This window comes from Oryzias latipes, chromosome 7, assembly GCF_002234675.1.
Source record: "Oryzias latipes chromosome 7, ASM223467v1".
Lineage (NCBI taxonomy): Eukaryota > Metazoa > Chordata > Actinopteri > Beloniformes > Adrianichthyidae > Oryzias > Oryzias latipes.
Window position 1 is genome coordinate 34,304,506 of NC_019865.2, and position 16,426 is coordinate 34,320,931.

The 16,426-nt window shown below is 44.8% G+C and overlaps 1 protein-coding gene across 4 annotated transcripts in view; it reads right to left on the minus strand.

Annotated features, from left to right (window-relative positions):
• hdac6 (histone deacetylase 6) overlaps window positions 1-16,426 on the minus strand; it is a 41,991-nt gene that overhangs the window by 18,091 nt on the left and 7,474 nt on the right. For 2 of the 4 annotated variants that reach the window (XM_023957113.1, XM_023957114.1), the window contains exons 4-14: window positions 16,109-16,194; window positions 15,773-15,857; window positions 15,663-15,703; window positions 15,471-15,567; window positions 15,050-15,147; window positions 14,846-14,950; window positions 14,652-14,720; window positions 5,943-6,069; window positions 4,766-4,831; window positions 696-755; window positions 535-624 (exon numbers count right to left, since the gene is read on the minus strand). In XM_023957113.1, the coding sequence (XP_023812881.1) occupies window positions 535-624; window positions 696-755; window positions 4,766-4,831; window positions 5,943-6,069; window positions 14,652-14,720; window positions 14,846-14,950; window positions 15,050-15,147; window positions 15,471-15,567; window positions 15,663-15,703; window positions 15,773-15,857; window positions 16,109-16,194 (924 nt within the window). Of the gene's footprint in view, window positions 1-534; window positions 625-695; window positions 756-4,765; window positions 4,832-5,942; window positions 6,070-14,651; window positions 14,721-14,845; window positions 14,951-15,049; window positions 15,148-15,470; window positions 15,568-15,662; window positions 15,704-15,772; window positions 15,858-16,108; window positions 16,212-16,426 lie in introns of all 4 variants that reach the window. The other 2 variants (XM_023957115.1, XM_023957116.1) reach the window with 2 other exon arrangements.

A 16,426-nucleotide genomic window follows, 5' to 3' on the forward strand; every position in this document is an offset into this window, starting at 1 on the left:
TGCGAACTCGAAGCTACGTGACTCCATCTGTTCTGCTCAGAAACACGGTTCACTCTGTGGAGCAGCAGGTTCATTCTAACAGAAACAGATCTTTACAAAGGGGGTTGTGGCAAAATCTCTCTGTAAACACTACAAAGAATAATGTCAGACACAACTTAAAAGGGAAAAGAACTTTAGGTTACAAAAGGAAACGTGAAGTGGAAATATGTAGAGCCCGAGCAGATCTCCACGCTACGTAGTTTGTCCAAGTGGGGCTACCGTAGTGTGATGTCATCATTAGTGTCAGGCCCCTAAAGACTTATTGCAGGCCGAACAGTTTTTGTACCTACACCGTATTCTGCTGCACTTTATGGCAACAAAATGTCATGATCTGTTCATTATATGCAGACTTCTAGGATAATTTTTATCTGTAATAATAAGTGTAAAATATATAGCACTTATCATAATAATAATAAAATATATTTCAGATACCCGATTGGGGTGCAACACCTGATTCTGACTGAGTCTGAAACTACTTAACTTAAACTACTGTACCTCTAGAACGAGAACCAGTCGACCTTCAGCCAGACTCATCAGCATGTGTGTCAGTGTGTGAAAGCACTGAGGACTCACATTCATTTCCCCCTGAAGACACACAGTAGGAGAACAGCTCAAAGCACAGTCTGACCCAAAGCGTAGTGCTGGTTTGGTTTTACCTTAGGATCTCCAGCTGCAGCATCAAATCCAGCAGAGACCAGAACCAGCTGGGGCTGAAACTACAAATGCAAACAGGACTTTCAGAACTTCACACTTACACTGTGCAACCAAACAGAGAATGATAAAAGGACTGGACTTAAACATGTAGTAACAAACATGGAAAATAGTTGTGTGCATCTCTTTTTAGTGTGCATTTGCTGGTGTTGGCTTGCATTACTCAGTCCAACTATGTTTTTGCTTGTGTGCAAATGTGTATTTATGTGTCAGCTGGTGTGTGCTTGTACATGTGTATGTATTTGATATTTATTATTTATTTAATATTTATTTGAACAGGGACATTATTGAACATTTCTGTAAATTAGCCCATGTTAGCTGCAAAGCTCATTTTCAACTGGGCAATTTTACCAACAACAAACACCGAAAACACGAAATCGACTATGCGATGTGTCCATGGCAGCCGTGGTGCAGAGGTAGCATGGCTAACCTCTAATCGGAAGATTGCAGGTACGGCAAAAGTGGTTACAGAATAGCACAAGTGTTTGGGAGCGCAGCCACCATGAGTGTGTGCCCATAGGTGAATGGAACTGTGACTGTAAGGGTCGCTTTATACTTCAAAGCGATTTGGAATGGCTCGAGTGTCATTGGTTGCAGTGTCATCAGAGTGGAATTGCATCAATTGCTAGGAAATGTGACACCTGCTGATGACATCACCCACGACTGGAATATAAATAACCCTTAAAGCAATTGCGTAATTTTACCAAAGTTTATTTCAAGCAATAGTATGAAATGATGGAGTAAATGCTTTTTTTTACACTGCAGGTGATGAAAACTTCACTGAAGAAGTTAGAAAATACCTAACCTCACACACAGACACAGTGGAAAAGATAGAAAACACAGCAAGTTACTGGAAAGAGATATCATATACAGTGGTGGACAAAATTGTTGGCACCCGTCAGGTAACCCTTGTGCTATCCTAGGCACTTTACCATTGGGATTTGGGTCATCTAGACCCACTAGACAGAGCTCTGAACCTTTTTTCTTCAATGACACTGGTGTCCATGGATTACATGAAATCTTTCCACCTTTATCCACCTTTGTCATGGTAGGGAGAACACGTCAATGTAAGGGGGGGGGGGGGTCATCTAAGATAGCACAAGGGTTAAAGAAAGTCCACAATGCTCACTGAAATGATTTGAAACGTTCAAAAGTAATAATAAATTAAAATGTATTGAAAATTAAATAATCAAAATCAGCCATTACTTTTGAGTTGTTGATTAACAGATCAAATCAAATCATAGACGGCCACTTTAGAATAGTCCAACGCTTTTCTCTGAGCCATTCTTGGGGGTTTTTGGCTGGGTGTTTTGGACCCTTGTCCTGTTGGAAGACCCATGACCTGCTACTGAGACCAAGCTTTCTGACACTAGGCAGCACATTTCTATCCAGAATGCCTTGATAATCTGGAGATTTCATTTTACCTTGTACAACTTCAAGACACCCTGTGGCAGATGCAGCAAAGCAGCCCCAAAACAGAACTGAGCCTCCTCCATGTTTCACAGTAGGGACAGTGTTCTTTTCGTTGGATGCTTCATTTTTGAGTATACCAACATAGAGCTGATGTGCCTCACCAAAAAGCTCCAGTTTTGTCTCATCTGTCCAAAGGACATTTTCCCAGAAGCTTTGTGGCTTGTCAATATGCATTTTTGCAAATTCCAGTCTGGCTTTTTTCTGATTTCCTTTCAACAGTGGTGTCCTCCTTGGTCGTCTCCCATGAAGTCCACTCTGGCTCAAACAACCACGAATGGTGCGATCTGACACTGATGTACCTTGATCTAGGAGTTCACCTTTAATGTCTTTGGAGGTTGTTCTGGACTCTTTGGATACAGTTCCAACTATCCGTCTCCTCAATTTGTCATCAATGTTCCTCTTCGTCCAGGGAGGTTGGCTACCGTCCCTTGAGTCTGAAACTTCTGAATAATATGTGCCACTGTGGTTACAGGAACTTCAAGCTGCTTAGTGATGGTTTTATAGCCTTTACCTTTATGATGTTGGTCTATAATTTTGTTTCTAATGTCCTGGGACAATTCTCTCCTTGGCTTTCTGTTGTCCATGGTCAGTGTGGTACACACCTTTTCACCAAACAGCAACGTGACTATTTGTCTCCCTTTAAATAGTCAGACTGACTGATTATGGGTTTGAAAACAGCTGTGATGTCAATTAAAAGACATACCTGAGTTCACCATTGTTGGAATAATGTACCCGTAATTGACGGGTTACAGAGCGCACCTGTTTACAAGCCGCACCCACCCAATTTAATGAAAATTAACCACTTTTTATATACACAAGCCAAACTTGTATACAAGCCGCACGTTGTGGCAATTTAAATGGCACGTCACTGAGACCACAGTACTCTCAAAGAGGGAGTAGTAAATAGTATTATTGATTTGAACACACCCACATCTGCCAAACAGCATGGACCTGACTTCAGCTCACAGCTTCCTCACTTACGGTGTGGAAATTTACACTCAGATTCCCCACTTCCCATGAGTCTTAGGGGTTTAATGCGGGGCTAACCCCCGGTTCGCTACACTGTGTTGTAAATTAAGGGAGGTATATTTGCTGAAACCATGTGCGTGTTTAAGAAGAAGCAGGGAGCTGCAGCCGAACGCGAGAGCAGCTCTCCCCTCCTTCCGGCAGTAACACGGCAGCAATGTGGAAATAACAGGGCCGGTTAAAAAAACATACCAGTAAAAGAGAGCAGCAGTGACTTACAAGCGCGCGCGGCACGCGCCTATATGTGCTCTACGCGGCTCAGCGCAGCGCGTGCGTCAGAAGTTTCCTACCTCAACAGTGAAGGAAACTTCTGGCACGCAGCAGACCGGCTTTTCCAAACCCGTTGGTTTCACACCGCTTTTAACTTGAAAGCTGCGTCACATTGTAGTGGCGGTCACGTGCACGTTGGGTCTAATGACACCAAAGGATTGTGGGATGCGGCTGAGCATGGGTGTTTCTTTTATTGCACCATGACTTAAGTGTCTAACAACTGAAGTGAGGTCCATGCTGTTTGGCTGCTTGAGTGTGTGTTAGCCCTTGTGCTATCTTAGATGACCCCACCCTTCCATTGAGGTGTTCTCCCTACCATGACAAAGGAAGATAAAGGTGGAAAGATTTCATGTAATCCATTGACACCAGTGAAGATCATAAATCATTGAAGAAAAAAGGTTCAGAGCACTGTCTAGTGGGTCTAGATGACCCACCTCCCAATGTTAATGTGCCTAGGACAGCACAAGGGTTACAGCAATCACGCTTATTCCTGTCCAAATTTGTTTCACAGGAAGGTGGCGGTGACACCCTTAGGAGAAGGGGATTATCTTTTCGTTTCTCTCCAGCATTCTCCTGGTAACCCGTCTTAGCTGTGTTTAGAATAAAACTAAGGACGTTCTGTGTTAGTTAATCTGTGTGAAAAGGCTTTGCAGGTCAGAAGATGATGTGAGAAGGCTGCAAAAGATAGACATGTGGTAATTAATGTTTTATAATCCTGCTGCAGATGTGCCTTCTTGTTCCACCTCCTTAGAGCTCAGCGCATTTGTAAATCAGGGAAAACCGACAAAGTTAATAAAAGGGGAGGCGACAGAAATATTGCGCCAGAGCGGAGATAGATTGTTACTGGGCATTATTCTCTGTTCGTTCTCCTCATCAAAAGGTACCTTGGTCTGTTTGTCTTTCTTTCCTTGTTCAATAGTTCAAATGTTGCAGGTTGTTTTAACCCAACAATCATGACCCCCTGGGCAATTAGTTCTCAGTCTTTTCTGGAGGTACCATCATTTTTGTCCAGCCCTATTTCATTAGTTTGTTTTTTAAATAATTCTGTTAATCAAAAATTCAAAAGTAATGGCTGATTTTGATGATTTAATTTTCAATAAATTTAAATTTATTGTTACGGTTCTTTTGAGCGTTTCAAGTCATTTCAGTGAGCATTGTGGACTTTCTTTAACTGAGGCATGTTTGCTTTTATGTGTATGTGTTCGTGTGTATGCGCATGTGTGCAAACATATGGCGTGCATGCTACCTCATAGGCTACAGGCAGCAGTACATGCTGGAAAGCAGAGATGTAATCAGCGTCGCTCATCCCAATCTGAAGATCAAACACATAAAAATCACTCCAGTCCACAAATGTTTCCAAATGCCAAGGACCAGCAGTATCAAGGCTTTCCTGCCTTGAGACCTGCTTTCCTCCTCCAGGATGATAGTGACCACTATGCTGCGGAATGGACCAGCATTGCACCTTTGCCACAGACCAGAATACATATTGTGAAGATGTTTGGGAACAAGAACTCAACACAGAAGAAAACAGTCGGAGTGAAACGATTATTCAATTAATCGATTTATATAACTTTTTTATAACTTTAGGAGACAAATGTCGGAAAGGGGCAGCAAAAATTCATTTTTTTTGTCCTTCAAACACTTTGTAAATTAGGTTAATTTAAAATGGAGTACTAATATTGTGCTGCAATCACAATGAATCCCGTTTAATACAGATGGTAATATTATCAGCACAGCTGTTGCTGTGAAGATTCTGCAGTTTAGTGCAGACTCAACTTCAAGACTCCTTTCACCAACTTAAACTATTTTTTTATTGATAATGTTCAATCAGACATAAAAAATATCACAAACATCAGTGCAAACGAAAGGTACCAGAGGCAAAGATAAGATACCAGTAAAAAGACATTTGTTGTCAGAGCTGTAGTACTCGCCATAAACATAGATAATTTATTTTTAAAATTTAGTCAGTGTTTTATTTTGTACTTAGCACCCAACTTCCTGTCCTTGTACTATCTGCTCTGTTTTAAATTGATGCAAATTGAATTAAACTTTGGATCCTGGCAGCTCATTCCTCAGCTCATTTTTTTTTAGTTTTTCTGTTGAAGATCTGGTGCTTTGCTTAGTTCTTTTTTATGACCTGCTGTCACACAGATGGCCTTACATCACAGTATTCTCATAACAAAGAACATTTTTCCGACCTGGTCCAGAAAAATCCCACGTCATCAACCTTTCACAGTTTGATGACGTTTTCCCACACAAAGTAAGTTTGAGGACTTTGGTTTCTTGCAGATGTCTGGCTGCTCAGGTGTAGTATGGTTAACATCCACGTTCTTCATCTTATGACAGAGCTGTCAAGGACATCTAGAAGCCCCTTAAGGATTCCAGACATTTGATGGGACGTTTGATGGTCAGGGTGGACTTACCTTGTTCCAGGGAAGGTTAATGTTTCTGCCTATAGCATGTCCACTTCCAACAAAGCTGCTGTCGGACTCTGGCAGGTGAGGCCAGAAGGAGGCGTGTTCGTACCTATGAATGCTGAAGTACAAGATACTGTATGCCCAAGAACACACACACCCCCACACACACACACAAAATAACATCAATACATATGCACATACAGAGTCCACACACACCCATGCGCGCACGCGCGCGCACACACACACACACACACACACACACACACACACACACACACACACACACACACACACACACACACACACACACACACACACACACACACACACACAGTTAACAGTTTCTTTTTCTAAAAAAAGAAATGAATTGCATTTCGTCATCTATTTTGAAGTAACTTCTGATTGAGGCAGAATACAGCGAGGAGGGTCTGGTCTGGTTGGGTGTCTTGCCTTAGACCAGTGCTTCTCAAATAGTGGGGCGCGTCCTAGTTGCAATGCCAGGGGGGATGCGCACTAGCTGCGGTTTAAGGCACAGGCAATATGGGGAATTGCCCAGGGCGCAAATGTTTTTTTTTTTTTTTTTTAACTTGTCCTGTCCAACAGCTGGGCAGACAGATGAGAGCTGAGGGCCTCTTGAGTTGGACATATTTTACTTTAACAAGAGGGGTTATTAATCTTCAGACAAACCAAAGGTGTGTCTGAATAAACCCCTTTTGTAATTGAAGCCAAACTTTATTAATTTCAATCATGTCTGAAAATCTTTGGTGTTGGACCGGACGGAAAAGGAAAGAGGGGAAGAAGAGAGAGGGACGTTAGAGAGAGGGGGGGTAGGGGGTGATAATAGGAGGGGAAGGGGAATAAGACCATGAAGCAGCATAAAGCAACAAGTCTACTGGTTGTTAATCATTATGGTAAGGTTCAAATGTAGAAAAAAAAAAAAAAAAAAAAAGGGGCGGAGCCTGTCCACACACACACTCAAATGTTATAAACACACCTGCTAGCTGCAAAAATGTCCACCTGTCGACATGTACACAAAACCGATAGTGTTCACACGCATACTTATGCCTTAAAACCAACTAGTGTGAAATATTTCAGTTATTCAGTCATGCAAACTGTTAGTGCAAAGGTGAGCTAACACCAGTGCTCAGGTGAGTGTTTATGTTCTTCTAAAATGGATGGTGGAACGTGAAAAGAAGGAGGGAGAGTGCCCAGCCATCCCCACCCCAATCCCCCCAACGCCACACGGGAACCGGCAGTGAACAACCGCCGCCCGGGCGACCAAGCCCGCCACCCAGGCCAGGGCCAGCAGGGCCGCCGCAAGGCCCCCAGAGCCAGAGGCCAGGGACGCACGGAGGGAAAGAGAGCGCCGCCCCAGCCTAACCAGGAGAGCAGCCCCCCCCGCCGCGCCGGGAGAACCCAACGCAGGGCCCCACCGGAGAAGGACGCCCACAGCCCCAAACGAGCACCCCACCACCACCCAGGAGTTCCGGGCATCCCCCCGCCCCAACCCCAGGTACGAGCCAGGACCCCCCAAGGGAGACCCGCTCCGCACTCCAGGCAGCCACCCGCCCGGCCCACGGTTGGTCCAGGGAGGAGCGAAGCAGGGGCCCGCCGCCCCCGCCCAGGAGGGGGGGAACCCCGGGCAAAAAAGGGGGCCCACAAGGGGTGTTGTAAATATGGCCCGACCAGGCTCGGCCACAGATGGAAATTTGGCGGGGCCCAGCACCCAGGAGCAAGGACCAGAACCCACCCCCCAGGGACCAGACACCCCCGGCTCAGATGTAATGTGAACCCCCCCACCGCGCGGAGAGAGCACCGCCGGGCCCAGGAAGCCAGCACCCCGGGGACACGGCCGCCGCCGCAAAGGGGCCCGTACCCCCCACCAGGGAAGAGGCAGGGGACAGACGGACCCAGGTCCCACCTTCCTTGCAAAATGTGTGTGCGTGTATGTGTGTTTGAAAGGGTGTGTGTGTGCATGTGTGTGTGTTTATGTTGGGATGTATATATTGAGGGGGGAGGGGTGTGTGTACTAAGGGGGGTGCGGTTAAAATTGGCGGGTAGGGCACTAAGGGGACATCTCCTGATTACTCACAGTGACGTCCCCTCACCCTCCCCACCAAGGGGCCCTAAATGTCTAAGGTGCGGTTAAAATTGGCGGGTAGGGTGCTAGGAGGACATCCGCTGCTTGCTGGCAGTGATGTCCAAGCACCCCCCCTACCAAGGGCCCTACATGTCTAAGGTGCAAACAAAACCGAAAGAGGGGGGGCCCACTCCATACGGGAACCACAGGAGGGGGGCCACTGCCTAGTAAACCCCCCCCCCCAAGGCTCATCGCAGGCTAAGCCCCCCACCCCCTCACCCTATTATGAGGTTACCCAGGGCGCAAATTTAACGGGGGGCGGTGGCAGCAGCGGCTCAGTGCTTGGAAAAAAAAACTATTGGTTTACTATCACCTGTTAAATCACAGAGTTTGTAACAGCCTGAAACCTGGGAATTGCCGTCCCTGCAGCTGCTCGCTCCTGTCTTTGAGAATGAAGGAATAGAGGAGGGGTAGTGGGCTCAGGCTGCAATGCAAGGTGGAACGGCGCACGGAGCAGATTGCGCAACACGGGGATCATGGTGTGCCTTTAGATTCCTCAGCTCATGCTAAGAATGTCATTCTTTATTAACTTTTGTAGACATTTTGATGACATGTCTTTATTTTCCATAAATGTATTCTGTGTCTGCCTGTGGTTTAGTATTTGACATAAAGACAGCAGGTAATGCAGGAAAACAGCTGCACTTTTTGAGATCATAAACAAACAATCCATCATTTAGAGAAAAAAAATCATGGTTTTATCCCCTCTCCCTCCTATGATCACCCTCCTACCCCCCCCCCCCCTAACATCCCTCTCTCTTCTTCCCTTCTTTCCTTCTTTCCTTTTCCATCCAGTCCAACACAAAAGATTTTCAAATATGATTAAAATGAATACAGTTTGGCCTCGATTCCAAAAGGGGTTTATTCAGACATACCTCTGGTTTGTCTGAATATTAATAATAAGTAAAATATGTCCAACACAAGATGCCGTCAGCTCTCATCAGTCTGCTCAGCTGTTGGACAGAACAAGTTAAAAAACAAAAAAACAATCAGCACAATGTTTTTTACCTATTTCTTCAGACTAAAGACGTTAAATATATCGGTGCTGCTTTGTTAATGTTTCAGACTAATTTAAATTTAATAATATTTATTGATTGAATTATTTTTCTCAGCATCAAATGGTTCAGTTGGTCAAAAATGTTTCTAGTTTAAATTAGGAATGACAGATTTTTTTTATTTCAGGCACTTTAAGTTTCTTTTCAGTTTTAGACTGGAACAGGGTTTCTCTGGCGAATTAAAGTTAATATTTGTTGAAAGTGGATTTATATTGATTTATTTGTGTTAATGTTAAAAGATACAATTTTAGGTATACTTTCACAATTTCTATAGATACTCACCAAATATATTGTCACCTTGGTTTCCTGTGACGTCATTTCCGGGTGAGCCTTTCCCAGTTCTAGTCGTGTGTTACTGCTGTCCTCTTGTTTCGCATTAGCCTGACTACTATTGCTTACTCTAAGGGTTATCTGGGTTAATATTCACATTTAGCACCTTTTAGTAGCGAATACACTACTGTTAAACCGCTTGCTGTTCACTTTTCACTTTTCTCATTTTGCTAAATAAACCACTTCTCTTTACCTAAACACCGCTAGCCTTATCTTAGAACCTAGCATGGCCACCACTCCTTCCGCCTTTCCCCCTTTCTCCTGCCCCATGTGCCATATGTTTAGTGATGATCCTGCCTCCTTTAGTAAAGATAGCGGTAGGTGTGTCAAGTGTAGTCTTATGTTAGACTTGGAGGCCAGGCTGGAGCAGTTAGAAGCGCGGCTCCGCACAGTGGAAGCTAAGCCGGCTAGCCAGGTCGTTACTCGTAGCGCGGGCCGCGCTACCAGGGCTAACTTAGTTAGCACCCCAGCGCCCTCCCAACAGCCGGGAGACAGTCAGGGGTTTGTACCGGTTGGGAGGAAACATAGTGCTAAACGCAAAAACTTACAGCACCCGAGACTCCACGATAGTAATAGGTTCTCCCCCCTCAGCGACACACCCGCTGAACATTCAACTCTGGTTATAGGCTCTTCTGAAGTTAGAAACGTGGAGCTCCCAGCGGCTACAGTCAGGTGTTATCCGGGGGCCAGAGTTGTTGACATCGAGGGGAACCTTAGGATGTTAGCTCAGAATAAGTCCAGGTTCCGTCGAGTCGTGTTTCACGCAGGCTGTCATGATGCCCGACGGAGACAGTCAGAGGTGGTTAAGTTAAACGTAACTTCAGTGTGTAAACTGGCTAAGACGATGTCCGACACTGTAATTTTCTCTGGTCCCCTGCCGAACTTAGTCAATGATGAAATGTACAGCCGCTTTTCATCATTTAACCGCTGGCTTTCTAGATGGTGCCCAGAAAACGGCGTTGGTTTTGTGGATAACTGGAGCGCGTTTTGGGGGAAGCCCGGTCTCATGCGGAGAGAGGGCGTCCACCCACTCGGGACGGTGCCGCTCTTCTTTCTAGAAACATTTCTGCTAGCCTTAGTCTGTTAACCTGACAATCCAGAGACGAGACCCGGGCGCAGAGCAGCAGTGTAAAACGCTCCTCTGAGCCTCCCTTAGGGTTAGTGCCGGTGCAAAACCCATGCAGGGAAAGTCAAGCAGGCCCTAGCTTTAGCTTATGTGCTGAAAGACAAATGAAAGGAGCGCGTCATAGAAACCTTAAAGTGACAGACAGCAGTTCTCACAAGCAGAATTATGTCATTAAATGCGGTTTATTAAACATTAGATCCATTTCCTCCAAGTCCCTCTTAGTCAACGAGTTAATTACTGATAAAAACCTTAGTCTTTTAGCCTTAACAGAAACTTGGCTCCAACAGGATGACTATGTTAGATTGAATGAAGCAACCCCCCCCACTTATGCTAACTATCAGAAATCCAGGATTTCAGGGAAAGGAGGTGGTTTGGCAGTAATATCACAGTCTAGCTTACTTCTCAGCCCTAAAGTTAAAAATGCTTATAATTCATTTGAAAACATCATATTGTCTTTAAGTCACCCAAACAGGAAAACTCCAAAACCTGTTTTACTCATAATTATTTATCGCCCCCCCGGCCCATATTCAGAATTTTTAACTGAGTTTTCCGACTTCCTATCGACTATTGTCTTAGATTCTGATCAAACTATAATAATAGGGGATTTCAATATTCATGTTGATGACCCCAGAGACTGTCTAGGAAAGGCCTTTGCAGCTTTATTAGATGATGTTGGTTTCACCCAAAGTGTGAATGAACCCACTCACTGTCATAAGCACACCCTGGACCTTGTTTTAACCCATGGTATAGAGATCAGCCAGCTGAGTGTCCTTCCTCTTAACCCTATCATTTCTGATCACTTTCTGATTACCTTCTAGCTTACATTAGAACATGCTACCGCCCCAGCGAATAAGAAACAGCTTAAAAGAACCTTAACTGACCGTTCTGTGTCTGAGTTTAAACACACAGTTCAGCCAGTACTTAGTGATATTCTGAGAAAATACTCTGAGTCCAGCTCCCATTGCATCAGTCCTAGTATAAATGACCACTTTGTTAATGATGCCTTACAAGCCCTCAGGAGTACACTCGATGTTGTTGCCCCCCCGAAACCTAAGTTCGTTAGACAAAACCGAATAGCACCGTGGTTTAACGCTGAAACTTAAACAAGAAACCCGTAAGTTGGAAAGAGAATGGCGCCACTCCGGTTCAGAGCAGTCTCTGGATATCTGGAAACATAGCCTATTAAATTATAAAAAAGCTCTGCGTAGAGCTAGAAGCCAGTACTATTCAACCTTAATATCAGAGAATGGAAACAATCCAAGATTTCTTTTTAGCACTATTGCTAAATTAACTCGCAGTCAGAGCCCAGTAGAACCACATGTTCCTGTTTCTCTCAGCTCTGATGATTTTCTTACATTTTTCGATAGTAAAATCTCAAATATTAGACATAAGTTAAATCAAGTTATTCCTACTATCAGCCCAGAACAGGCTGAAGCGGTAGAAATGGAGGCATCCATAGAAACCTCTGTAACATTAGACTGCTTCACTATTGTGGATCAAATAGCATCAATTATTACGTCCTCCAAATCCTCAACGTGTCTGTTAGACCCAATTCCCACTAGACTTTTTAAAGAAACTTTTCCCCTAATTAATGATCCCATATTAACAATGATAAATGCCTCTCTGGAAACGGGTTACGTGCCACAGTCTTTTAAATATGCAGTTGTTAAACCTCTTCTGAAAAAGCCCAGTTTGGATCCTAGCATCTTGGCCAACTATAGACCGATATCAAACCTGCCCTTTATTTCTAAAATCCTAGAAAGAGTTGTAGTTAAGCAGCTTTACTGCCACCTACAGGACAACAGCCACTTTGAAGACTTTCAGTCGGGGTTTAGACCCCACCACAGTATGGAAACTGCACTAGTTAGAGTCTCTAATGACTTGTTATTGGCTTCAGAAAAGGGACTACTTTCTATTCTGGTCCTGTTGGACCTCAGTGCAGCCTTTGACACTATCGACCACGGTATTTTACTCCATAGATTAGAGCAGGACATAGGGATCAGAGGATCTGCTCTCCAGTGGTTTAAATCCTATCTGTCCGATAGGTATCAGTTCGTTAATGTAAATGGCCATTCCTCTCAGTGCACTCGAGTCAACTATGGAGTCCCACAGGGCTCAGTCTTGGGACCGATCCTGTTTACGCTTTATATGCTACCCCTAGGAAACATAATCAGGAAACACAGCATTAATTTCCATTGTTATGCCGACGATATGCAGTTGTATTTATCCATGAAGCCTGACCAGAATGACCAGATAGAGAAACTGAACGCCTGCATCAGTGACATCAAGACCTGGATGACAATTAATTACCTCCTCTTGAACCCAGAAAAAACTGAGGTCATTATACCTGGTCCTAAAAACCTCAGAGATACTCTGTCTGCTCAGATACTCTCCCTGGATGGCATAAGTATAGCCCCCAATTCCACAGTTAGAAACCTTGGGGTTTTACTTGACCAGGATTTATCATTTAAGGCTCACATATCTCAGGCGTGCAGAACTGCCTTTTTTCACCTGCGGAATATTGCTAAGATCAGAAATATACTTTCTAAGAGTGATGCTGAAAAACTCATCCATGCATTTGTTACGTCGAGGCTGGATTACTGTAACTCCTTGTTAGCAGCGTGTCCTCAGAGTTCCTTAAGAAGTCTCCAGCTTGTTCAGAATGCAGCAGCTAGATTGTTAGCTGAAACCAGCAGAAGAGATCACATCACTCCTGTGTTGGTTTCACTTCACTGGCTCCAGGTTGATTATAGAATCAAGTTCAAGATCCTCCTGTTAACCTGTAAGGCCTTACATGGAATGGCCCCGTCCTATATTAAGGACCTCATAGTCCCTTACCATCCAATGAGAACACTTCGCTCGCAAAATGCAGGACTGCTTGTGGTTCCTAGAATTAGTAAAAGTACGGTTGGAGGTAGAGCGTTTAGCCACCAAGCCCCTGTCTTATGGAATAAACTCCCAGCTCATGGAAGAGAGGCCGAATCAGTTTCTACATTCAAAGTTAGACTTAAAACATTCCTCTTTGGACAGGCTTATTGTCAGACTACTTAGTATTCAGAGATTATTTAACTTAATGTTAATTTGTTTGTTTAAATTAAACTTAATAACTATTTCTTTTAAAAGGCTGCTAGAAGTTGAAGCTGGGGTAACTATGGTGCACTGGGGTTCTGTCCTCTTTTCTCTTCTACTTCTACCCTTCCTCTCCTCTATTCTTGACCATAATTTATCATTTAGTTCTCCATGCCTCTGTTTGGTGCAGTGATTCATGTATTGTTCCTCTTTTCCTCTCCCCTCCTGGGGAGTGGGAGTGCTTCCAGACTCCAGTTGGTTCATCCGTGCTCCAGTTCCTGACCGTGTACCTCGCCTTTGCTCCTGCTCCTACACCTGGCTGTGGATCCTGCCTCTGGCTCATCTCTGGCTCGTCTCTGCTCTGTACCTGACCGAGTACCTCGTCTCTGCTCCTGCTCCTACACCTGGCTGTGGTTCCTGTCTCCGGCTCGACTCGCGCCTTTGACTGTCCCCCCAACCACGGCTGGATGAAGCTCGTCTGCTGGACTTTAAATGTGTAGTTGTAGATTTAAATAAGTAAATTCTTCTCTTTGAGTTCTGGTAAATCGCATGTCCGTCCTGGGGGAGGATCCCTCCTTCATGTGGACACCCCTGAGGTTTCTTCGTTTTTCCGGAATCCGGTTTTTTGGGAGTTTTTCCTTACCGCGAAGGGGGGTCTAAGGGCAGGGATGCCAGTATAGCTTAGTCAGTTTGTTAGTTCATTTTAGTATTTTAATATTGAACTCTTTGTATTTGTGATCCTTTTGAGTTCATGTTTCACTTCGAAGCCCATCGAGATGACTGTTGTTGTGATTTTGGGCTATACAAATAAAATTGAATTGAAAAAATTGAATTGAACCATGGTGAGTGTGTGTGTGTGTGGGGGGGGGGGGCATTTTCTATTTCCTAAGGGGGGCCTTGGAAAAAATAATTGAAAAGCACTGCCTTACACCAATGACTCTCTAACAGGGGATTTGAACACCCAACCTACAGTATTGACCTACAACCCCACCAATTACCTGGGATCCTCCTGGAAAAGGTACTGAAGACCCTGCCCATGGTGAACATCCCAGTCCACAATTAAAACCCTGAAAGACAAAGCGATAAAAAGAATAGCACCAGATCAGAGGCGCACAGCTGTGTAGATGGTGTCAAAGAAGATGTGAATGACAGCATTAGAAAGCTGCTGCTCCCTTGGCTACACACACTGTACCTGCTGACGGCGTGACGGCTGCAGGCGTAGCGAGCTGCAATTGCCACATTGTTGAACACACAGAAACCGTTGGGCTCGCTGGTCTGAGCGTGATGACCTGGGGGCCTGTAAGAGAAAAAGAGACATCACAATGGTGACTTAAATGATGGAGAAACGACACGCACCTGATCCTCCAAGCATCACAGAGGAAGCAGCTGCATTTACCTGATGACAGCAAATCCATTCCTGAGATTAAAGGCCATGACCTCATCAACCAGCTGCAGGACAGAACCGGCTGCTATTGCACATACCTTGAAGGACAGCTGACAAAGATATACAGACACACTGCTGACTTGACTTGAATGTCATGATGTCACTGTTACAGGAAAAAGCATGTTTTCACTCCAAGGGTGCACACACACCTATGTGCATGTGCACATATAATTGTTTCTTTGAGTTTGTGTACGTTTGTGCATTAATGTGTGTTTGAGTATAAGTGTGAGTACATTTTGTGGCTGTTTGCACATTTTCTGTGATCATGTGTTTACAAGTACATTTGCCAGTGTGGTTGCATGAGTGTTTGTGTGTACGTGTGAGTATGTGCATGTACGTTTGTGATTGCTAGTGTGCAGGCGTGTTTGCTCACAGGATGCAGATAGACAGAGTCGTATTTGCAACAAAGGGTCTGCAGCTCAGACTGTGTCATGGTCTCTGTGGACTTGACCAGGTCTATATAATCCTTCCTGGAATAACACAATCAGAGCACAAGTGTGGGATGAGGTGGCAGGAAAGACAGGGGTTGTGTGTGTGTGCATGTGTGCAGCCTGCTCTGACTCACGTGTGTACGAGCAGCAGCTCCTCCTCTGTAGCTGCCCGAGGCTGAAAGCCAAACAGAGGGTATTTTCCTTTTGATCAGAGAAACTCTCAATTTTGGCTCACAGCTCTCACCTGAACACTGACGCAGCAAGGCAGCAGCTGCTGCCGCTCCAGCTCCTCCATGATGGACCTGACTCTGTCTGGACTCTCTGGATGACTGACAGCAGGAGAGAAAAACATCAGAGGATCCAAGGATCACCAAGACCTGAGAAACTCTTCACAATCAAGCTCCTGAGAGTCACCAACAGAGATCAACAGCAACTTTCGTGTCCCTGTGTGACAGGGACACGTCTGAGCCTCTGTGGGGACCCTGCTGATCTTCAGAATGACCATGCTACACCACAAACTGAATCCATGACCAAAGACCAAAGCAGTCCAGAAAGAACAAATGTTCTGAGGCGCGGTTACCTGGGCTCCCACAGGTTTTGGTGCCGAGTAAAGATCTCCGAGTAAACCAGACCGGTTCCTCTGGCTGCAGATCTGCCGGAAAGACCCTGGATACCGAAAAAGGCTTTCAGAGCAGAGAAAAGTGAGAAAAGTGCACTGTTCAGCATCTTTAGGAAAAGCCTACATGCAGAGTCTTATTACATGCCTTCTTGAGGGGGCTTCTATCTGGAGTTGATCAATTTTTAGCCAGCCCCATATTTTTTTATTTTGATGTACATCAGCGTCTGCCTTTTAATCTGACGGGGCGATTTTGAAGTGGTTATTTTGGCAGAGACGACA